The sequence below is a fragment of the Lonchura striata genome, chromosome Z (assembly GCF_050655825.1).
Source record: "Lonchura striata isolate lonStrDom1 chromosome Z, ASM5065582v1, whole genome shotgun sequence".
Lineage (NCBI taxonomy): Eukaryota > Metazoa > Chordata > Aves > Passeriformes > Estrildidae > Lonchura > Lonchura striata.
The window spans coordinates 83,923,231-83,947,805 of record NC_140740.1 but is presented as its reverse complement, the minus strand read 5'-3'; the positions used below and the strand labels follow the sequence as shown (position 1 = coordinate 83,947,805).

The 24,575-nt window shown below is 44.8% G+C and overlaps 1 protein-coding gene across 1 annotated transcript; it reads left to right on the top strand.

Moving 5' to 3' along the window:
* Positions 1 to 13: 13 nt before the first annotated feature.
* SLC49A3 (solute carrier family 49 member 3) lies at positions 14 to 24,575 on the top strand. The gene is made up of 10 exons (XM_021533886.3): positions 14 to 160; positions 8,170 to 8,328; positions 9,170 to 9,389; positions 15,059 to 15,135; positions 15,253 to 15,390; positions 16,384 to 16,500; positions 18,046 to 18,198; positions 19,968 to 20,125; positions 21,121 to 21,233; positions 22,638 to 24,575. Exons 1-10 carry the CDS (start codon positions 32 to 34, stop codon positions 22,790 to 22,792), a joined length of 1,419 nt encoding a protein of 472 aa, XP_021389561.1. The 5' UTR covers positions 14 to 31; the 3' UTR covers positions 22,793 to 24,575.

Sequence of the window (24,575 nt, the reverse complement as noted above, 5' to 3'; positions counted from 1 at the left end):
GCGGGGCCGAGCCGAGCCGAGCCGAGCCGCGATGGAGGGCGCGGAGGCGGCCAGCCTGCTCGGGGAGCGCAGCGCCGCGCCGCCGGCCCGCTTCAGGGCGTATCGGCGGCGCTGGTTCCTGCTGGCCGTCGTGTGCCTGCTGAACTGCTCCAACGCCATGGTGAGTGCTCCCCGCAGCCGGGCCGCCTGTCGGGGCGCTGGGAAGGTGGCCGGGCAGCCCGCGGAGGCGCAGCGCAGGCAGGGCGCGCAGCCCGTCCCTGCCGCCTCGCTGTGCAGCAGGTCTGCGGAGCAGTGCCGGCCGCTGCTGCTGCTTGCTGCGGAGGGACGGCGGGCTGGCACGGCTCGCCAGAGCCGAAAGCACCTCCTGTTTCTTCCTAGAAGCAGCCAGGCAATCCTCAGGGCTCTGCCCCAGTGCCCTGTCTCAGATCCACCCCCTCATCCTTGGAGCGCCGGGATCGCTTGTACGCGCGCAGTTCAGAGAAGCGTCAGCCTGGCCGTGCCTTATGGACGGAATAAGCGGGTTTTGCTTCTGAACATTGTCGCTGTGGTTATGACCTTGGCCTGCACGCTTTCCTTTCTGACCGGGGGGATCCGGGGCACCGAGGGGTGGTGACGGGGGAAGGGCGGGATGGGGCGGGATGGTGTGTGGGATCTCCGCGAGCACAGCAGGAAGTACCGCAGACTGGGATGAAGCAAAGTGCGTCCTGGAGCACGGCTAAAGTTGCTGTCGAGTCCATTTCGTATGCCATGGGGAGACAGAGGAAGTATTCATCGTCGCTGAGGGTCATATGTTTCTAGCTTAGAATAGCAGAGCAGTGTTGAAACGCCGTGGAAGAGGAGCAGGAGTTAAGTCTGCCTAATTGCATGCCCGTGACAGCAGATTTATCTGGTCAGGAAAAGAAGCAAGCTTCCTTACAGGATCTGTTGCATATACAGAACACTATAGGAGTGAATATGCACTAAACAGATAGTTGTGTGAACTTCTTTTTGCCTACTCTTACTGCCTTATTCTGAGAGACTTGAAAAAATTGGGATGCCACATCATACCCCACTTGTTGAACAGACTTAAATTCAGTAGTTACAGAGATAAACCCATAAATTTTCCTCTTATCAAGGCTTAGTATATGAAAAAGAAGCCCAGATCTGTGCTCATCAAGTCATTGAGGACATTGTTGATAATTATCAGACTGATGTAGAATTATTCATGTTCTTGAGGATTACCACGCTGTGAATGCAGGCTGTCTGGCAGACAAGATCAGGCACTGCAACCTGCAAACATTTAAATGCTTTGAAGGAAGATTAGGTATTCCATGATGCAATAATGCTGGGGTAGAGAAATGGAAAAACATAGTGAGAATTTGGCTGTATATGGGGAAAAAACTAATAAGTGCACCTTCTCATTGGAAAATCAGTATATTCTTTAAGAGTGTAAAAAAGTGTGCTGCAGAAAAGCCCCACTGCTTGCAGTTAAATTGGTACAGCAAAACTTTTTGTGACACACCCTGCTGGAAGTGGACAGTGACAGCAAGGGTGAAGGAAACTGTACCAAGCCTTTTCCAGGTTGTCTTGTCAGATTTTGACTTTGCTGAAATCTTAAAGGTTAAACTGAAGGGTTTCTTGAACAGATCTTTTCAGTACATCTGTGTCCTCGGTGTGTTGCTGAAAACTTCCTAGCCCTGGAATATTGACCTGTTCTGTCTCCTTTGTATTTTGACTTTGTGACTGCCCATAGTATTATTTTCCACTGTATGAAATTAGGCCAGAACTTTACAGCCTCAAAACTGGGTGCCTAATAAGTATCATAAAGTGGAATTACTGTTTTAAAGCCATTGCAAAGATCTGGAATGGCAACTGTGCTAACATATAAAGTTGTAAGCAAACATTTCCTGATGCTAAAATTTCTTCTAAATGTTCCTGGTAAAAATCACATTAAAATGGACCTAGTAGTTGAAAGTCCATGAAATCAAACTGGTTGGTTGCTATTTAAAAGTTACAGATGAAAAAATTAATTAAGTAGTTCTGTGATATGAAAAATTGCCCTGCAAGTTGTGTTCTCAATTCCTGTGCAGATGTTGCATGCAGCACTCTGTTCTATGTACACCTGTGTCAGGCTATCTGCAAATGCATGTAGTAAGGACACATGACTTTTGAATTGTCTGACTTGGACCTCATTTGCTGGACCAAGCTCCCAGAATAATGCCTTGTATTCCTCACTCTTGTCCAGAGAAATGCAGTTTTCTGTTTGTGGCCTTTGTTGCTGCTAGCAGTGGCACTCAGGAGGCAGTACTGAGTAAGGGAGACTTTCAGTGTCAAGAAAACAAGGGAGAACAAGGGAGAAGCAACTTAACTGCCTCACATAACTCTGCCTGTTGTTTCTCCCCAGATTTGTTTTGCCAAACTTACGCTGTGGTTATGAGTATGATTTTTTTTTTTTTCTTCATCTGAAGGCGTAATGTTTAAGAGTATTCATGCTGTGCTTGCAGCTGCTGTAGCACATAGCTCCTTCCTTTTTTCCTCCTTTCTGTGAAGCTGAACAGGTGGGAACTTTGTGTTTCACAGGGGGGGACTTTCTCTTGTTTTAGCTCTGGGCACACAGAAAAAGACAGAAGAATGAAACCAGGAGTGTTTACTGCCCAGTTCTGTGTTCACCAGCATGAGCAAGCTGGGATGGAGCAGGTGAGCAGAGGGCTGGTGTTAGCTCACACTTGGCCAAGTGGCTCCTGACTCACTAAGTGGAGGACGTACACCACCACTGAGTGTACTTGGGAGAGGAAGGAGAGCTGCACAAGTGGATCCTGGCATGCTCCAGGGCAGGGTGCACACGCTCCTCACCCACACCTGTCTGCTGCAGCAGTGCCCCTGTAGATACGCGTGCGCACGCAGCTGCTGCTCTTTTTTCCTGCTGCTTCTCTTGAGAACTGTAGAGGCTAAAAGGGACATCTTGGCAAGGATCTGGTCTTTTCTGAAGATCACACCTCTGTCCTAATGTCCTAAACTCTTCTGTCAGCATGGGTGCTTTCAGCTGAGCACAGGGGCTGTTTGCTTCCAAACTGTGTGGCCTTTTCAACCTTGAAGATGGTGTAAGGGCTTCATCGTCCAGTTTCAGGGGAGAAGGAGGCAGCATCCATATCACAGAAAGACCGCTTACATCACTTTGTAAGCTGTCTTCAGGGGCATGAAAGAAAGCATGGAGCTGGCAGAATTGCTGTAGGCAAAGCCTGTGTGGGGACTGGCAAGCTGTGCTGGTCCCTGTTAAGATGCAGAAATTCCCATTTAATGCAAGACAACCCTCTTAGCTCCTTCTTTTAAAACTGTACATAAAAGGTACTGCAGGGGCATTTCTACAGTCTATTTCTATAGTCAGCTAAACAGTATGCTAGATAATGAGAAGCACTCTGTATAGCAACCTTTGCTAGCTGATACCACCACTGACATGGCAAAGTGGCCTGATTCCCATCCTGCCTGACTGCATATGTTTGCCTTTCTGCAAATATTTTGCTCTCCACTTTTAGAATCTTGATTTGTTCATGAGGAAAGTAGGCATTGATTACCAGCTTGCCTTTTGTGAATAACATGTTTGGCACTGTTTCTGGCAGGGTTGTACCTGTTTGTATGTGAGGCACCAATATATCATTGCTGCACTTTGAGATCCAAAAATCTCACATCTGTCATGTATGCTGTTTTCAGCATACATGACAGCTCACAGTTGTTGCTTACCGAAGTGTAGAGCCTGTGTGGAGTCCTGCCTTCAGCCATCACCTTTCTACCAGACAGAGAACTGGTGTCTCACAGCCTACCTCCTGCAGAAATGGGAGAAAGGACAAACACAACCTCTCTGTGCAACCTGTTCCAGTGCCTCGCTGACCTTAAAGTAAATTTCTTAATATCTAATGTAAATCTACCCTCCCTTAATTTAAGGCCATTCCCCATAGTTCTACCACTATATGCTGTGTGAAAAGTCCCTCCCCATCCTTCCTTTCAGCCACCTTTAATGAAGATTAAATCTCAGTTAATGGAGAAGGGACCAAGCAGTCTCTGGCAAGTGCAGGAGAATTAAAATGTTAGCAAGAAGAAGATTAAAGCAGAGGGCAAGAGAGCTGAAAGTGGAGCCAGAACCATTCCCAACATCAGTATTAGTCAGATAGTTTGAGTGTCGGTGCCCCGGCCCTGGTGCAAGCTTCATTGTTAAAGAAGCTGTGGAGGGGCCCTCCTGTAACTGAGGATATGAGTCGACTGTGGGTAGAAAACATTTCTGTCCTTTTCTTGTAGTGGTGAGGCATGGCTCCCCAGTGAGACAGCTGTGTGCAGTGGGAGTTACAGCTGTACTCTAGTGACAGCCAGAACAGGCTTGTGGATCATCAGGGGCCCTTCTGTCCTCTTCCTCAGCTGCTGAGCACAGGTTTTTATACTGAAGAGTGCATGCTGAGGTATGTTTTTCAGACCAGACTAGCATGCACTGGAGCTTTTGCTATCTTTAAACCTAGAAAGCACAGTGAGATGAAGGTATTTCTAAGGTTTGAGCTTAGAAGAGGAGTGTAGGAACTAAAATTCCTGCCTTTGGAGAAGAAGCAGCATCTGTTACTATGCTGGCTGTTGCAACATCCTGCTGGATGCATATCTGAAAGGACGGAAAAGTCCATACCAACTGCTGAAGGAGCAAATACTGTGATCTAAAACATCAGTGAAATAATGAATGATAGTAGATTATACTACAGGAGGAGCTGTAATTTGAAAACAACTAATGCAAAATCTGTGAGAGATTGCTGGGGAAGTGAGTTTTGACAAGTATCAGGGGATTGAGCTCACAAACTCATTGTGGCTTTTTGGCTTGCAAAGGCAAGAGTCGCTGTGATTTAGTGGTTTTGCATGGGCTTCCATGTAAATCTTGATTAACATGCAATGGCCCAGAAAGTGAACTGCTGCTGACTTTCATCATCATCTACTCTAACTTGTGCCAAACTGAGAACTTTGTCAAAGTTTGGCAAAAGATTTTCATTAATTGTAGCACTTAGAAGGGGTATCAACTGTAGTACGTGAGTAAAAATTTCTTGTCAGCATTGCAGTTAGGAATTGACATTGTGGCATCAACTGAGCTGCGTTGAGAGAAGCGCATGTGAGCATGGATGAAGCAGTGTGTAGCAAGGACTCATCTTGATGCCTTCTGCAGCTCACACTGAGGTTCTGGTTTTGTGTGGCCTCTCAGGAACGGTGTGCAGCTTGGCCAGACCTCAAGGGTGTTTTTCCACAAAATGAAGCATGTGCAGGGACTGAAAATTGCAAGGACTGAACAACACTGCAAGAGGTATCTCTCTGTTTCTCCTTCCTTTATCTGTCCCAGAAGCAACAAGGGGGGGTCTGACATCCTATAACCCCACACATTGTCTCTCCCCTTGCATCTGTCAGTGTGATCTACAGTGGTAAGCTTTGTTACAGGCCATGCAACTAAGACTTGAACTTGATGATCCTCGTGGTGCCCTTCCAACTCAGAAAATTCTGTCATTCTGTGATTCTGTGGTTTTGGTGTGCCAAAGAGGAGTGAAGAAAATGGCCTTTGGGGAATGGTGGAGGAATCTCTTTCTATTTCTATTCTGCATCTTTGGAGTTTACAGGACTTTGACCTCACCAAGAGAGCTGCATCTTCTTTACCTGTTCTACCTGAGGGTGCCTACCTCAGGGCAGCCCCTGTGTAGGTGCCAGCCTTGGCAGTGCAAAGTTCCAGAAAAACATGTTGGATAAGGGCTCTAGCTTCCAGCAGAAGAGTTTATTAACTGTTGTGGGTGGAGTTATCATAACTGGGAAAACCAAAAGCAGAAGGTGGCATACTGTCTGTGTATTTCCCTGTGTAGGCAAAACTCCACAATGCCACCTCTTTGTTGCAGGGGCATTTGGTGGCCTCTTTGACTACAGCTGCATCTTGAGCTCCATTGCCCAGTTCTGAATTTCTGTGTTAAAACAACACATGGCAAACAATGAAACATACTTTTTCTCTCCAGACCCATAAATACACCCACTTCCTATTTTGAGGGACAAGCTCTTTCTTGAACAAGCTGCAACTTTCCATCCTCCATGCTCTCACATGTGGATATGCTAGGACTGGAGCTCTTGCTCAGGATAGGAATATGGGGCAGCCCCTATGCTTGGTTTTCTGCATACAATGGTTTTACTAGATCTAATGGAATTGTGCCAGTGCTTGATTCCAGATTACCTAGATGCATACAGTCACTGAACAGAAAATGCTGTGCTTTGTCTTGTGGTATCACTTTCCTAATGATGTAATGCATGGTTGAGCATGTTGTGGGGAGGAGCAGGAGGGGTGAAAACGTACCTGAAGCTGGCTTACAAAATGTATCATCTCTTTAATTGTTTCCTGGTAGAGTGTTTAATTACCACCATCCCTACACAGAAAGTGTTGAGGAACCCAGAAATGCATTTGTTTGAAATACACAGCTGGGATTTATTAGGCAGCAGTTTAGCATCCCATAAGCAAATTAATGCTCATGCCTTAGTAACGCTTGTAACATCTAAACAGTTACATTATCATTAAACAATTAAACTCTGATATAGTCTGATGGAAGTCTGGAAAGTGGCCTGGATTTGTCTCCTTGTTGTCTAAGAGTACAATTTCCTTCAGCACCTAGCATCTTCCTTCACCAGGCTGTAGAAGCTGATTAAACACCAAATCCATCCTCTACCAGACCTCTGAATTATGTTAAATAAGTGTGACTGAGCCCAGCATGCTGATGTGAGCTTTGAATTGAGTACAGGAGGTACAGCATGGCAGCTCCTTTCAGAAAAGAAGAAAAGGCTGATGCTAGAAGTTCTTGCAAGGTTGCTGAGAATATATTCAAAACCTCTCTGTTACTACCATTTACTCATTGCATCCCTGCTAGGTGAAAAACCTAGCTAAAGAATCATTTGCATGTAGCTATTGTCACATGGTGACTCTAAGGAGAAAAAAAGCCCATCTCCTTTCTGCTTCTGTCTAGTGTGGTAGTTTTTATGGTCCCTATCATGTAAGAAAAAAAACCCAGGAACACTGGAAATAACAAGAAGCAGTTTGTAGGAGCACACGTTCCTCTGAGATTATGCAAGCTTTTTTCAGTTCCAAATAAACATCACATCTGATGCTGGCTGCAGGATGCAGGCTGTGAAGAGGAAGCTTGTGATGACAGAGGGGAGTACCTGGAAAGTGTCTGTGGGTGGAATTCTTTTGTACAAAGCTATAACTGAAGTTTTTGTTCACATTTCTGCAAATTTTATAACCTTGAGTATTCAGCAGCAGCAAGATCATTTTCTAGCAGTGAGGTAGCCTGTAATTGACATTATTGAATGGTTAGGCCATTTGACAGGTTAGACCAGTCTTTTTTAAAAGCACTGGGATGCATCTTGGCAAAGAATTTACAGAAACATCCTCTAAATTGTAGTACCTAATTTTCTTTCTTGTGGATGTGATCTCAGAACCTGATTTTAAGATCAAACAGTTCTTGTCATTCCCATAAGAAACCAGAAGGAGACAGGAACCACAAAATCAGTGTCTAAAACAAAATCTAGGGAGTTGTGTTCAGATATGGCACTGGAAGAAAAATGTGGACAGTTGTTGAAGTACCTCTTCTGTGTGTACCTCCCTCTTATGTGTTTTAATACCTTAAATAATGCAATCTCTGGCTAATTTTCTATCTGTTGAGTGTCTGTCTAGGAAGGCAGGGAATAATGTATTTCTTGGCTGACACTTAGTAAAGTTGTTCTTAAAAGGCCACATCCAGGTGTTAAAAATGGAACTGAAAATACAAGTGCAAATTAAAGGGGATCTTAGCTGCAGAGAGGAGGTGGCAGATTCTGCTTTGTTTATGCTAACACAGAATGAATCCTTCAGGTAAGTAAATGCGTCAGGGCCAACCTGTTCAACATGGGAACAGAAAAAGGTACTGACTTCTACTTTTACCAGCCTCCAGAATCAGGACTAGAGGATGGGAGATAAGGCAGTGAAATAAATACATGGGGTGCTCTGGGCCAAGCAACTGCAGACACTGAGGGTTTGAACTTTTATTACTAGCCTTAACATCACAATTTCAAGGAGAGGCTAAGACAGTGAGCCTGCTCAAGGGGATGCTGAATTACTCTTCTGTTGGGGGTGTTCATGCTTACCCATTTTTGGTCTTTGTTCGGCAGCTGTGGCTGACGTTTGCTCCTGTGGCTGATAAGACAGCTGCTTACTTCCACATTTCTCTGGAGACAGTCAACTGGCTCTCAATGGTGTACCTCCTCATCTCCATCCCGTTTGGTCTGGTGGCAACATGGGTCCTTGACAGCGTGGGGCTCCGCTGTGCTGTGAGTTGAAGTGTTCAGCTTCCCTGAGGAAGTTCTCAGAGGTAGCAGTAGAAGCACAAAGAAGTAATGTACATGCTTTGAATAGGAGTCTTGCCAAATGCTACAGAGAATTAGCACGTTGAAAGCTCTGTCCTAGTTCAGTAAGATCATCTCTGTGGTGATGGTGGAGAGAGCAGTGGGAAAAGTCAGAATAAAGTTGCATGCTTGCCTTTCCTGGCTTTACTTTTCATTGTCTTAGCCAACTGATAGGGACAGGAACTGTAAGCTCAGTAAAGAGCTTTCTGTAATTGGATCAGATTTGCTGTGGAAAAGTCTTAGCACTGTCTGGGCCAGTTTAAGGAATAGCAGGACAGAGTGCAAGCCCTGTCAGGTTAGAGCTTGGCCTCTGCTGAGCCAGCTTGCAGTTTGTACATGATCCCAGAATTGTGTTGTGGAATGCAGCACTGAAACACTAGTGTGCTAATAGAATAGAAGAACATTTGCAGGATCCATAAGCTGGATGATTCATTGCCATTATCTTTGGATTGTCATAGCAAAATATGGGTGATGGTGCAAACTTGATAACAAGGTGTAATTAGTGAACTTCAGATTTCTCATCAATTATATGGGGCTGAGACAGCCACCTTGCTCCCTGTCACCTCAAGACACTCCCTAAGGAGGCAGGTAGGATCAGGAGCATCTTGCAGTGGCCCAGAGGAGTGGGGATAGTCTTCAGGCAGTGATTACTAACACCCAGTGTCTCCTGTAGTGCATTTGAGACCTTGCTGATGCTAATCTATTGTATTAAGCTCTGCCCTTCAGGCTTCAGCACACAAACCCTGTTTGTTTCTGCTCACTGCAGGTGGTCCTGAGTGCATGGCTGAACATGGTTGGTAGCATCACCCGGATGTTCAGCGTTCTGAAGTTCCTGAGCTTGGGTTCCCAGAGTTACTGGTACCTGTTTGTTGGACAATGTTTCTCTGCATTAGCACAGCCTCTTATCATCTTTTCACCAACAAAGCTGGCAGCACTATGGTTCCCAGACCACCAGAGAGCAACAGCAAACATGATTGCATCAATGTGTAAGTGATAGCTGCAAAGTGACATTGCTGCCTCACAGAACTTAGTAGCAATTTGTTTGCCTTTCAGAGGCAGAGGAAGTCGTTTGTACTTCAGCCATTTGTACTTGTAAATCCAGCTCCACCCAAGAGGCTTGTAGTCATGTGCAACAACACAGACTAAGAAGAAATGGATATAAGCCACAGTGCTTATAATGGATATAAGTGCAGTGCTCAGTATAAGCCACCCAGATTCCTAATTTCCTCTCTTCCAGGACCAGGTTGTCATCTTTGCTTAAATATCACATAGGTTGATGACAGCCCTTGATGCTACCAAGTGTTTAGTGGCTTTAATTTTGCAGTTTCTTAGGAAGGTCTTAAATTGCATTGTAGTGCCAACGGTCATAGTTGTCAAGTTCTGTAACTGGACAGAGGTGAGGTGAGGCAGTTTTGCCCACCAGTTCATCCAGTAGGAAGGCTGAGCACATATTCCTAATTGGTATGTATGCACACACAAACAAAATATACTTGTCTGTCTGCACAAACATGTTGGGGAGCTAAATGGTGGGATTATCCATGCAAAAGCACACTTGCCTTGCTAAGTGCTTGGAATCTGGGAAACTGGAGGAGAGGCATCAGATAAGCTTGATCTAATCACATACCTCTCTTGGCTCCTTTGGGCACAGATAGAGACAGGATACTGCACTTGACAGACCTGTTTCCTCCCTTCATGCAACATTTTACCCAGCAGCCAGAGAAATCTCTTCTTCTTTTCTCCAAGGACTTGAGAGGTGCTCCAGAAACTGGGCTGGTTCACTGGCTCCAGCTGTGAAGTCTCATAGTACCTGCACATGTGTGGCAGCCCCATCTGTCCTTCCCTCAAGACAGCCAGCAGCTCCCTTCCCTCCCCGTTGCCTTGAAGCTATAAGGAAGGTTAGGCATGGGGAAAGAAGAGCACTCTTATGCAGCTTTTCCAGTGCTGCTGCTGCACTAGAGCATGGACACTGTTGTTTAGCAAGAATGGATCTCTGGTGTCAGAGCAAATAAATTATTTTTGCACTGCTTTTCCTAGAATACGGTGGATATGTTGACTCACCTGTGTTTCCAGTGCTGGGACAGACCTCCACCTTTGCTGCTGGAGAAGGAGGTCTGGTGTCAGTGTGGCATGACACAAGCATTAACAAGGACCACTGGGCACTCAGTGCTTCACTGCCCTGAAGGACTGCAAACAGAGGGCTCTTTTAAATAAGAGAACAGCCATGGAAGCTAAAGAGCATTTTGTTCACACCGCATCCTCAGTCTTTACAGAACCAAATGAATCTAACCATGACAAAGAACAAACCTGAAGAACAAGGAACAGTGGAATCCCAAGACCTGAAGCTATTCAGTGTCTGGCATGTTGGGATGTCAGAGTGCAGGCTGAATGGGCTGTGACTGTTGTCTGCTGCAACACCTGCATGTTGCTCTGTGGGAGGCTTCCATTAATAATACCTGGTTTCATCCAAAATGTCTGCTGCACAAAATCAGGATTTCATCTCAAGAAAATTTAAATACTGCCTAGAAGGAGCATCTACTGCAGCCCCAGTTGTTTAATCCAGTGGTCAGTTAGCTCATGGAAAATGTCAGCATCTCGATGCTCTTTATGGCACATGTATTCAGTCTTGTTGCACCTGTCTGTTAGGTAGTTACGGACAGAATCAGCTCTTCTCTTCTTTGTCTTGAAAGACTGAATGGCTTCCACCCTGCCATTTGGCAGCCAAATTTCCCTTTGCTTCCTCCCACTTGTCTTCATTCTTCCTGTTGCTGATGTGAGCTTTTTGTGTCATCTTGCTGCAGCTTACCAGTGCCCACTTCCTGTGTAATTAATGCTGAGCAGCAGTCAGCATTCCAGTACTGTCAATGAGTGCTGCATAGAGAAACTGGCTCTACAGCCTCCTGCTGTTAAAGCCTATGGATAGGCTTCCCTGGGCTTTTGTGATAAATATGTACCTTGCACCCAGGATCCTGCTGAGCAGCTGAAATTATTATGACTCAGCTGTCATAATGATTAATGACTCAGCTCAAGTGTTTGTTTTACCCATCACTTGTAGAGACTTACTCAGAGAGAAGCAGTACAGGGCCAAAAGTCCATCCCCAGTGAAGACCACAAGAAATTCTCCTGTGCCAGAAGGCGAAAAAGTTGTCTGAGTCCACTGCAGTGACCTCTGCCTCATCCATAGGAATCTTCATTTATCAAGGTCTGTTGGTGTGTCATTTTCTTCACCCTGAAGAGTTCCAGTGCATCAGGGTCACTGACCACAGAACACACAGCCCCACTGCAGAGCACTGCAAGCTGGTCCACCAGGACCCCTGGATCGTGATGTATAGTTGATTAACTCAGTGACCTCCTTTCATTTATAATATAGGCCATGTAGTAGCTCTTCCCAGGAAAAAAAAAAGCCATTTGAAACCATGTAATTACTCAGGTGGTCTCGTCTTTTCAAATTTAGTTGAATGCTCATCTATACCTTTCCAGGTCTCATCTACACTTTCTGGAACTGCTTCCATGCTGATAGTTCATGGAACAGCTGACTAGTTTACAGGCAATCCCCTACAATGCCTAGTTGCATTTTACCCCAACGGAAAAGATGTAATCCACCTCCTTGGAAACTGCCGTTTAATTGTTTCTACATACTTAGAAGCAGGTAATATTTCACCAGCATCATAAGCTAGTACTTTCCCAAGCGCAGAGTAGAAATGCTACAGTTGTGTGCTGTAGGATTATTAATGATGCCTCAGCATCATTATAGAACAGACAGAGGTGGAAGGCACCTCTTGGGATCATCTTGTCTAGCCCCCTGCTCAACCTCTGTTGTCTAGAACAGGTTGCCCAGGTTTATGTTGAGTCAGGTTTTGATTATCTCCATGGATGGAGGTGTAGCAGCTTATCTGAGCATCTTGTTTCCGTGCTGAACAGCCATCACAGTAAAGAAGTTTATATTCAGGTAGAGTTTCCTGTGTTATGCTTCATACACCACTGAGAAAAGTCTGGTTTCATCTTTATAATTGCTGATCAATGTTCTTTTCTTCAGGCTTATCAGTTCCAGCTGTCCCAAACTCAGATATGAGAGATGTTCCAGACCTTTAATCATGCTATGGCCCTTGACTGGACTTGCTCCACTAACTCAGTACCTTGTATCAAGGAGCCCAGCACTGAACTTGGCACTCTGTATATTTCTCACCAGGACTTAGCAGAGGAGGAGGATCATGATCTTCCTCCTGCTCCTCCTGATGCAGCCCAGCATGCTGTTGAACATCTTTCTGCAAGGATTATTGATGACTTATAGTCAACTGACAATCCACCAGGACCCCACGTCCTTCTCCACAAAACTGCTTTCCAGCAGCTTGTCCAGGGTGATCAGTCCCATTTTTTTTAGTGGCTCCTCACAAGACAGAAGCTCCAGTCCTCTAATCATTTTTCCCTTTTCTGAACTGGTAAATTCTTGCCTGTCTCACACTGGAATCTGAGAACTGCTCACATTTCTCCAGATGTGGACTTGCTAGTGCTGAGTGGAGGGTACAACCAGCTCCCATGGACACCACTGCCTAATGCTGAGCCCAGGATTGTGGTGGCTTTCTTTATCAGAAGGCTGTGTTGCTGGCTTCTGGTCAAGTTGGTGTGCACCAGGATCCCCTGCCCACTTCTGCTCTGGTCTTTCTCTGCAGAGTTGCTTTCCATTTGGTTATTCTTCCCAAAGTGCAGCATATTATATTTCCTTTAGTCAAACTTCACTCTGCCTATTTCTTCAGTCTGTTGCAGTGCCTCTGAGTGGCAGTATGGCCATCTGTTCTGTAGGTCACTCCTCCCATTGTCACATCATCTGCAAACTACCTGTGGGTGCACTCTGTCCTATCATCCAGGTAAACTGTATGGTCCCAGTATCACCCCCTGGGGTACATCACTGATGACAGGCCTCATGTCAGCAATGACAATCCTCTGGGACCAGCCATTCAGCTGGATTTCAGTTCATCTTGCTGTTACTTGTCTAGACAGTACTTCATCAGCTTGTCTGCTGTGTCAATTGCTCTTTCCTTATCCATCTAGCAGTCATTTTACTGTATAAAAGCTACCAGGTTGGTTAAGCATTTTTCCTTTTCACCTTGTCATCCCTCATGTGCCTGAAAATGGTGGCAAGGATTAGTTGTTCCTTGACCTTCCCAGGGAACAAAGTAAAACTGAAAGGCCTGAAGTTCCCTGGATTCTCGTTGTTCTTGAAGATGGGACTGACATATGCTCTCCCAGTCCTCAGGAGCTTCTTGGATTTGCTGTGGCCTTTTAAAGGTATCCAAAAATGGCCTTGCAATGGAAACAATCTGTTGCTTCAGCATTGATTCATCCTATCAATCTCATGGATTTGTGTGTGTCTGGCTTATTTCATGTTCTCCAACCTAGTCTTTCTCCATTGAGGATAAATCTTCACTGCTTCAAGGTCCCAGGGCTGAAGGTCAGTCTTAACTAATCACAGAAGAAGTGAAGAAGGCATTGAATACGTTGATGTTTTCTCTGTCCTTTATCACTGAGTTTCTTGCTCCATCCAGCAACAGGCTCACATTTCTTTAACTTTTGCTGCTAAAGTACTTGAGGGTGCCTTTCTCATTGCCCTTCATCAGACTCACCAGGCTGGCTTTGGCTTTCTTAACCCCATCCCTGCACATTAGTAGAAAAGCAGCTTTACTTGTTTGACTATTTGCAGAATGCTGCAATAACATTAAAAATTTGTTGTCTGCAATTTTGGATGTTCCCAAGCTGAGTCCCTTGGGTGCTGCTTCACACACTGCTCAGCTCCAGCCCCATAATAATGCAAATGCCTCCTCCTGTACAAAATCTGCATGATTCTCTGCTGCCATGTAATTTTTGTACTTGGTAGCAGAGATCAACTTTTATACCTGCCTGGCCTTTGCAAAGGAAGTATAAAGGCTTGAAAGGTCTCAGGAATAACCTAGCGTCACTTTTCTGTTCATGGCCTTTTGACAAAGAAAAGTAATGGCATCCTGGTGACCCTCATTAAGGAGCATTGCCAGAAGCTTGAGGGAGTTGCCTGGCCAGATCTAAAGAGCTGTGTCTGGTTGTAGATTCCTATATATAAGAAGGACATGGACTTATTAGTGTAAGTGCAGTTAAGAAGCCACTAAAGACAATTAAGGGAAAGGAGTATCTGTCATGGCAGCAAAGGCTAAGAGAGCTGTGGCTGTTCACCCTTGAGCAGAGGAATCCTCTACACAATGTATACATGCCTAATGGCATAGGGGAATACAGAAAGAAAAACACCTCTGTAACTCCTGCTGTGTAACACCAAGACAGATGACATGGATTCGCCCATTTTAATTTTGTCCCTTCAGCTTGACATTTATTGAAGCAGCCTTGTGAGAGTGAGGACATCATAGTCCATAGTTGAAAAACAGTTTACAGAAGTTAGGAGTTGAAGGGAGATGGTTTTATAGAATGGATTTCATGGGAGTGAGACAACAGATGTGGCAACAGTAAGACCACACAGTCAACTTCTTCAAATGTTCCCCTGCTGGTTCTCCCTATATATGCCTTGTTCATTATAGTGCTGCACACTGCAGCTGTGATGCTGGCAGGCACTAGGGGTGGATATATGATTCTGACTGCTTGCATGAAAAAAAAATGTTTCTCTTCTATTTCCTTCCAGCCAATCCCTTGGGCATTCTTATAGCAAACTTGTTGTCCCCTGCACTAGTTCCTGAAGGAAAGCACATTCCATTGATGGTAAATGAAAACTGCTTTAATCAGTCAGCTGGGCTGATTTGGGTCCAGCTGATTCATTAGTTTGGAGGTGGTGGAGCTGGAAAGACTGGTAACTTGTCTTGTCCTTCTGTTGCGTAGCTAGGTGTTTATGCTGTACCAGCAGTAACAGCCTGTGCTCTAGCAACTCTGGGGATTCACGAGAAGGTCCCACCAACGCCTCCATCAGCCAGTGCCACCAACTCCAACTCACAGCCATTCTTCACAGGGCTCAAAATGGTAAGTTTTGCAGCCCTGCAGTGTGGGGATATGCTGAACAATTTGCTTACAAAGCAGAGTCTAAATGCCACTCCTCTAAACCTGCCATGGAAGCCCCTTGAAGGAGATCAGTATTCCTCCCTTCCTCAGGGAGTGGAAGCAGCTCACAGCAAAGCAGCAAGAGATGCTATCTGACCATTCATCTGTGGGCTGGCAGCCATTCTGAGAGCTCAGACGGGCAGACTTGGGCTTATCCAAGAGGAGCACACAACCTGAATCTTCTTGATAGTAAAGGGTTTTAAAATCATGGGGATCTGGGGAGTTAGAAGGAAAATTAAGCTTAGTAGGCCCTGGAAAGTACCCTGGGAAAGTATAGGCCTTGTACTTGGTAGAACTGCACCTGTGTAGCTAGTATATGTTAAATGATATAAATGTCAGATGTGATGATTGTTTAGTAATTAAATATAATTACTGTTTAATTGTAAGAATAATCATGAGAAACTGTAGTCAGGGGCTTGAAAAAGATCAGGAGAAACTCATGCTTGAATAAAGTCAATGAATACAATAGAACAATATAAGTTTAATAATTAATATGTAAGTTATATAATGATAGAATATAAAATACGTTCAGCTCAAAAGCCATGTCGGAGTCAGATTTGGGTCTGTACCCCTGATTCCAGAGCTCTTAATAAAAGCACCTGCATATAATCATATCCCATTATTATGTGTGTTCCTGAATGCTAACATTCTGAACAGAGGTGGTAACAGTTAGGATAGCACATAGCAAAGGAAAAGAAGAATTAGAGCACTGAACAATTTTTTCCTCCCTAATGTAGTCCCCACTGTAACTTGTCCTCTGGCTGGACTGCCAGGACAAAGTCACAACTTCCTCAATGATCATGGCATTACCTTGTGAGCAATTTCAAATGAGGAGTCAGAGCTGCTGCCCCTCCAGTCTGCTGTCAGAGACAGGCTTTTTTCCTCTTCCACTTATTTACATTAATTTTTTTTTAGCTCCTGAGAAACAAGCCATACATCATCCTGGCAGTGTGTTTTGGAGGAGGAATTGGGATGTTCACCTGCTTTTCAGCACTGCTAGAACAGATCCTTTGTGAAAAGGGGTATTCAAATGTGAGTCTTCTTCCTTTTCTCTCCATTGTCCACATTGTCTATAATACAATCAGATTGATATTTCCTCCTAAAGGACTGAGAGCAAAATGACAACAGTTGATTATGTTTCAGTCTCATATCTTATATGCTCATTGTCTAATATAGATTAAGCAGATTAATCCAGAACACAGTCAGACTCTTAGTGTAATAGATGACCTGCATTTTCACTACTGCCCATGGCCAGGCTCCCACTTGCAAACAAAAAAATTATTAGGAAAAATGAGTATTGTGATTTTTCTAAGCCACTCCAGAGCACTGCTCTCTAGGCAGCCTTCTGTCACCTACTCCAGAGTAGAATAAGGCCCAGGCAGGCCCTAGAGTGAAGCTGAAGACCAGATGATGCAAGCACCTTTCCCTCTTTGCACAGATTTACATGAAGCCAGGGCAGCAGAAGAGGTCAGTGGTACTGTGACAGCTGTTTCTTCATCCTTCTCATGACACCAGCAGGTGCTGCTTTTACAGTTCAGCACAGTATGTGCACAGCTGGTTCCTGCTGCTCTCTCTCCTGCTTATTATGAGGACCCCCAGTTCAGGTGTTTCCTCTCAGCAGGCTGCACTTCAGTCCTGGTGTTTTATTGCCATGGGCGTCCTCTTAAAACACCTCTCCAGCTGTTATATATGCACATTAACATGTCTGGTCTCTGTCCACCCCCTCTTCAGCTCCCAGATCTGATATCTGGCTCAGGGCTCCATAGCCAGGTCACATTTTGCACACTCCATTGGCCTTTAACTGGAAACCTCATAAACTTTGCAGCCTTGCTTTCTGTGCATCCTGATTTTGACTCTGTGATTGTGACTGGCTAGTCCTGGCCCTTTAGTCCAGAGAAGCTATTCATATACCCTTTCCTTCAGTGTCCCTGAGGGTCCTGAAAATGTTTTTCCAAGTTTGTTAAGAGCTTCTGTGCTTTCAGGATTGTTGTCTGCATTTGAATTCTTATGGAGCTGAAGAAATGCTACAAGCAAAGGGCAATCACTGGAGGCAACAGAGCATGTACCCTATCCTAGCCACTGCTCACCACCTCTCTGATTAAACTTTGACACAGCTGGTGTCTCCTTAACATGCTTTGGTGTGCCAGTGGAGGTCCCTCGTAAGAAAAGGGCAGGAGGTAATTATAAACATCAGCAGGTGCCAAGGCAGTTTGGCCTGTTGCCACCAGTATGGACAAAGCACCTGACTGCTCCTGGAAAAGCCCAGTGGCTCCAGGCTGGAATATTTAATGCCAGGGACCTGCTATGGCTCTGTATCCAGCCTACCTTGACAGGTGTACAGAGACTTGTCATCTTTTGGGAGGGCTGTCACCCTGCTGTCCCCACACACTTGCAAAAGCACCTGAACTCTGTCATTTGCTATTCAGAGCCCTCTGAAGGCCTCAGCTACTGCAACAGGCAAGGAAGCTTTTCCTACCTCAGCAACTGAACCACCAGTAGCTGGCAGACGGGTCAGTGACATTAAAACCTCTTTCCTAACTGCTCTAGTTTCTCATTACTTGTTCTTCTGCCCTCCAGGATTTTGCTGGCCTGAATGGTGCACTGTTCACAGTCTGTGGTTTGTTGGGTGCTTTCCTGCTAGGCATGTATGTCGACCGGACAAGGAAGTTCATAGAGTCCACCAAGATCAGTTTCTGTCTGAGTGCACTTGCCAGCATCATGTTCGCAGTGGTGAGTTCTCCCTTGCATTTTGCCATTCCCATGGGCTTATTTCTGTTGCCATCTGATAAATCATCAACTTAAACCAAGGTCATTTGATGTCATAGTGTTTATTAAGCCCTTGCTTTGGGATCCGCTCTTTGGGCTAGGAATTTCTTCCTTTAAGGAAAACCCTTTACTGAGATTTCACAGACTGTGGAGCCTGAGACAGACTGATTTGGGATAAAGATATATAGGCAGAATTTTACTTCTCTATAATGGATCACCATGTTTTCTTACTGACTCCTGAGACCATTCTTTCAAACAAAAAAAGAAAGTATTTATATCAAAAATGAACAAGAATGTAATGTTTTTCCAGCTCCTGCCTTTAACAGTGGTGACTGTTGGGGTTGTAATATTAGTGGAAAGGACCTGGTTATATTCTAGTTCTGAAGTAGTTCCTTGAGGGAGACAAGAGAGACAGAAGAGAACACTTGAATTCAGCCAGAAGAGGAATGCACAAACTGGAGACTTTACACCCACAGGGCCAGGTTACAAATACTGCACTTGAGCACAACCTTTGCCAATGGGAGTTGTCACAGAGCAGGAATCTGACCACAACACACAGCACTGCAGAGGACCCAGAATGGTGCAGGTTTCTGCCTTCCCAGCAGCCTTATGCTGTGCATTTCTCTTGTGTGATGAAAAATCCAGGCTTTCAGTAGAGGGTGATCACACTTCCCTGGGGCCAAGGCCACAGAGATGATAGCTCCGTTTGGAAGAGACAGATAAATGCAGTCCTTTTGTCAATGTAGGACAAGGTGCCTAAATCACACCTTGCATTTTCCCCTTTCATATTCTGGCATTTGTTTTGAGGATGACCTGAATACAAGCCATCTTGCCTGGACTCAGGTGAAGCACTGAGTAGATAAGAAGCTATGTTAAGAGCAGTGAGCAAACTTATTCCTCTTGCCCTTCCCTCCTCACCTTCATCCCATACAGATGAACTGTTAGTTCAGAGGAGAACAAAAATCACCCATTCAAATCTGTTTGATTCCTTTATGCTTTGAACTCAGATTCCAGACACCGTTTTCCTTGACTTAACCAGTTTAGCTGGGCCAGATTTGCTGCTATGTCAGGACAGACACCTCATGTTCCTCTGTGGGAATTTTTACATGGTCAAGGAAGGAGGTAGCAGCAATATGGCTGAAAAGTATTTTGTCTATAATAGCATTGGCTGGATAAGGTCATGCTCTTTCCTCCAGAGGGACAAGAGGACAAGGCTGTTCTAGGCACTAAACTAATCTCCAGGTTTTGTAAATATTTCGGGTGTCTTTTTCTTTGCTTTTTTGTTTGGGTCTTTTATGTTAAAATCCTAGTATTGTAATTGCATTTCTGACTGATATTCCCTATCACTGAGCTGCAGCAACCCAGAATTCTCACTTAATTTCCAAAATGTTATTTTGCTTTGGGACAAAGGTGTGTGTTTCACTTGGCCCTAGAGAGATGTTGAACATACTACTGATAAGTTACAGACCAATGAAGTTAGTGTAGTGCAACCACACCAGTGCTTTTCAGGTAATTCTGCTGATCCTCTCCTTACTTCAGTTCAACTGATAGTTCTCCATTTTGTAGCCTTCTGTTGACTCCAGAGGGCTGAAAGTAAAAAATTGATTTCAGGAAAAGGTAGGGAATATATTGGTGAGTCACCTTCTGAGACCTCCTGGAGGTTAAAGGTTCAGAGACTTTCTGTACAACAGTGCTGACATTGAGACTTGTATTGTTTTTTTTTTTGCCTGCAGACTTCTCGGTTCAGAGATCAGGCCATCACGTTGGCCATCACCAGCTCGCTCTTTGGTTTCTTTGGTTTTGCCATCTACCCCATTGCCATGGAGCTGGCTGTGGAGTGCTCCTACCCTGTAGGAGAGGGCACATCTACAGGCCTGATTTTTGTTGCAAGGTAAGCAGGCAAATTAAATCCAATTGATAGATGAGCTTGGGTTCCAACACTCACACACAAGAGTGTGGGTGCAGATATAGACATCAGTGCTTGCCATCCTGCTGAATGTCTTTCTTGTGTCTGTACACATGCCCCTGCAAGGGGACCTGGCTGGCTGAGCCATAGAGTTGAAGAGCTAAATGTTTTAGAACAGGGAAGAGGTGCAAGAAAAGCAGTAAGATGAAGGTCTCCTTTGGCTTGCACAAAGCATGATTTAGCCATGCCCAGCGCCTCCTGCCTTTGAAGTAGATGGGGGCTGCATGCCTGATAGAGGCACCCATTCCCACAACAGTACAGGGGCAAGTCAGTTCCTGGTGCTCTGCTGAGGGAGATGGGGCTTATCAGTCAATAAGGGACAGTGACTGTCCTTCTAATTACCAATTTTCCTGCCTAGGGCTAGCGCTGGACTTCAGCAGGAATGACTTGCTGGAGCTCTAAGCAGTGACACCAGTGATCTGATGCCATGTGTGTGTCAGGTGGAGGTGCCACAGCAAGAAAGATCAATGAGGGGCATCAGACACTGCGTTTGAAGGCTGTTCTCTCTCACTGGTTGTGGACTTAGTGACTGCTGCCAGCCAGCTGTGAATGAGGAGGAGGCTGAAGCCATAGCCTTTTTTGTATCCTCAGTCCTGCAGTGAGAAGTATTTCCAAGTCTCTGCCCAGTGAACATGCCTCAGGTTTTTAACAGATGTAGTTCAACACCTGCTCGCCTTCAGAGGGAGTATATAGTGATCCTGCCACACTGGCCCTGTGTCTGGAGTTGACCTGGACACCCTGTGGGACAGAATCAGTTAACCAAATGCCTGTGCCAGAGGAATCCAGCAGTAGCTTTCTCTGCTAGGAGAACTATGCTGCAGAAAGAGGCATCATTCTTCTCTAGCTGGGGAAGGTGGCCCTGTCTGCAGCACTGATACCTCAGGCAGGTAACATAACTGCATGTTGGCTTCTCCCCACAGCCAGATTGAGGGTGTGATTTTAATGGTTCTTCTACAAGCTCTCACTGTCCGTGTTTCTGAGGATCCATTTTCTACCTGTGCCCTTGACCAGGATGGAGCCCTGGACTGGACAAGTAAGTATGTCCTTGGGAAATGATGCTGGACACTCAGTTGCACCCCATGTACTCCCCACTCTCCTCCAGGTCTCAGTGTGAGGAACCCTGCAAATCTGATTCCTATTGTGGCAAAACTTCTAATCCCCTTTCTGAATCTGATGGTGCACTCCTTGCTGCTCCTGCTAAACCAATCCTGCAAGATTGAAATAGAAAGAACTCTTAAGGTGCCATGAATGCCACTGCTGGCTCTGGGTTAAAATTTCTCTTGCAGAGACTTGAGTTTCATAAAGCGAGTAAGCATCTGTTCTAAGGGGAAGACACTGTCCCTGTAGCATAACCAGGGCTGTTTTTTATATTGGAGGTTACAAGTGCTTTGACTGAAAGCTACATTCCTTCATTCTTCACACACAGTTGCCTGTATTTGTAACATACTCGTATAGCTTTGTTCTCACTTACTCCAGATTTCCCTTCCTTTCTTAGCTGGTCAGAAGAGACAGCAACTGAGATCAACAGGAGCGCAGAAGTGTTTTCAGTGCAGGCTAAACCCAAGTCTTGATATTTCAGCTGCTTCATGTTTATGTAATACTGACACCTGGGGACAGCGTAAGCAAAGGCTGACCATCACCTATTAAATAAATCCTGCTTGGCTGAGCAGAAACTCCCCAGAATGAGGTCTACTAGCTGTAAGGGATCAAGGCTTCATAATAATTGTCCCCAAAAGCAATTTGACTGCTTCATCTCTGAAAGCCTGCAATTTGCCATTTAATCAGATCAGAGCTGGATCCTGGGATTAGGTACCCATTCATATTCCTTTTGTGGAGAAGGGGATGAAGATGTTCATTTGGGACACTGGTGAAATTAGAACTGCTTCCAGGCTTTGTTGCTTAGTCTTTCAGATATACTTTTTCTTTCCCTTCAGAAAAGATTCTTTAAAAACAAATTTGTCATTAATTAAAGTTCATGTAATGTATTTTTCTACACTTTGCTCTCAGATGATATTACAAGAAGCACTACCTGTGAGGATCTGTTCCCTTATGGAGCTCAACTGATTTGATTTAATCTTTTTTGTAATGTTTTTCACTACTCCCCAAGACACAAACATGTACACTTACAGAGGGACACACACTCCTACAAGTACGTGTGTTCTGATGTAAGAACTGCAGCCTGGGGGGTCATGCAGGACAAAGTGTTCTGGGGACCTTCCACATTTTACCTAAATACTCTTCCTATGCCAGTGTTATGTAAAGCAAGATTTGTCTGTTACCAAACTGGTTATGACCCACTGTGGTCTGCACCCTGTCCTCAGGAGTATCTGCTGGGAGGAGGTCAGACAGACTGTGTCATTTTGGGGAGCTGACCTGTATATTTCTGCACCCACGGGGAGTTTTGGTTTCACTGCCTAAAAGTGTATCTCTCCCACAGCTCCAGTACTGGTGCTGGCTGGCCTCTGCAGTGGTATGGCTTGTTTCTACGTCATCTTCTTCCACACTGACTACAAGCGGCTCCATGCTGAGACAATCAGTGCTGATTTGGCCAAGGCAGAAGATGCAGTGACAACACATGTTCCTGAATCGTAAACAGGCCAAAAAGGGGGTGCCAAGAGCCAGGACTCAGACTAGTGGGCATGGACCAATCCTGAGCTGGTACACTGGGATATCTGTGTCATGTTGCACAACAAGTGAGGACTAGAGCAAGTAGCACCTTTGCTGTGCATCCCTCAGTGTTGTGTTTATTTGGGGATCTGGGCTGTTAAGAAAACTGTCCTGCCAGAAATGTCAAAGTGGCAATGGATAACTATGCACGCAACTAACATTTTTAGGTGACTGGATTCAAGCTGAAGAAATGTCACAGTGGTGGGTAGCATCATATTTCAGCCAGTTTTTAATTTTTATGTACATGGAACAAGGGTGAAGATTACAGAAAGATGGAAGCTGTGCCTACCACAAATGCAGTGGAAAACTTCTGTTTAAGGACTGTGGTACAGCGTAACAACTCTTCCACTCATGCTGGAGCTAATTGTGCCTTTTAGCTAAAGGGCAGTAGAATCTAGAGCATCGTTCCATTCCAGTGGGGATATGTAAGTATGTGATCTGCAATACAAGTCTGTTACAAGGAGTCACTTTGTCTTCTACAAGAAAAGAAATGCCTTGCCTGTAATACTGCCTATAAAAGAAAATATCAGTAAGCAGCAGAAGTTAAATACAACAGCGTTTCTCATCCCTCTGCTTCCCTGCTAAATGCTGAGACATTCAGGATTAGCTTGTTTTACTTGGGATTCTCTTTTTCTTCAGCTCTCTTGCAATTTCAGTGGTTTAAGTTTTCCACAAGACAAACTTGCTGGTTTAGTATTAGACTAATGTGATGCTTTCCTATAGAGCATCACTCCTTGGGGAATGACACTGTAGTGCTTTTGGCATGGTGGAAGCTAGCAGAAGAATTAGCAAAGGTGACACTTTAGTGCAGGGACTTTCATAAGTTTCTGCAGGTGACAGGGGGTTTGGGGAGGAGACCAAGTGAAAAACAACATCAAAAAACACCTGTTCTCTCTGCAACTGACATCTGTTCTTTTGTGTTAAGTGAGATGGTAAGTGACACAAAAGATCCTATTTGGGGTTCAGTTACACTGACAATTACAGTGGGTACAACTGGATTTTTCATTTTACAGTACTTCCACAACAGTACTTCCACAGCAGAGTAATATCCTGCTTTGAGTTCAGGTCTGGGTGTACTCCATGAGAAATTTTTACTTTATAATACTTACGTGGTAAAAAAAAAAAAAAAAAAAATTAGATCGTTGGGATCTTGTGATGCTTCATGTTATATGTATTTCAAGGGAATCTGAGTTCTTGCTGATTAAGGGACCTTGATGCAGACTGAACCTGAGACTAACTTCATCCAGTCCAGCTAGAAGACAATCCCAACGCCAAGAACACACTGTGTCTGATGAGCACTGTAAAAGGAGCTCTCTCAGTGCCTGAATTCTCTTCCCCATTAGCAGCTGGAGGGCTCTCCCTTTGTAAAACACATGGTTGCATCCTTCTAAGGTACCTGCTTGTTCCTACAGCTCCAGCTGTTCTCTCACTGGTAAGCACTGATGTTTGTCGAAAGGAGCAGGAAAGAAGTCTGAAACCAAAGTGAAACAAGATTGTTTAAACCTGTCAGAGGAATGAGATGGCTGTCTTTTGCAAAACTAGGTAGTCAGTTCTGCAGCCCTGGAACTAACACACCAGATTAATGCGAAATTTACTTGCCACTTCTGAATTCTACTGTGTTGGGAAGCAAGAAGCACTTGATACTTTATAATTTTATATATTTACAAATGTTTATGTTTTTTTTAATAAAGGGTGGTTTAAGAAAGGA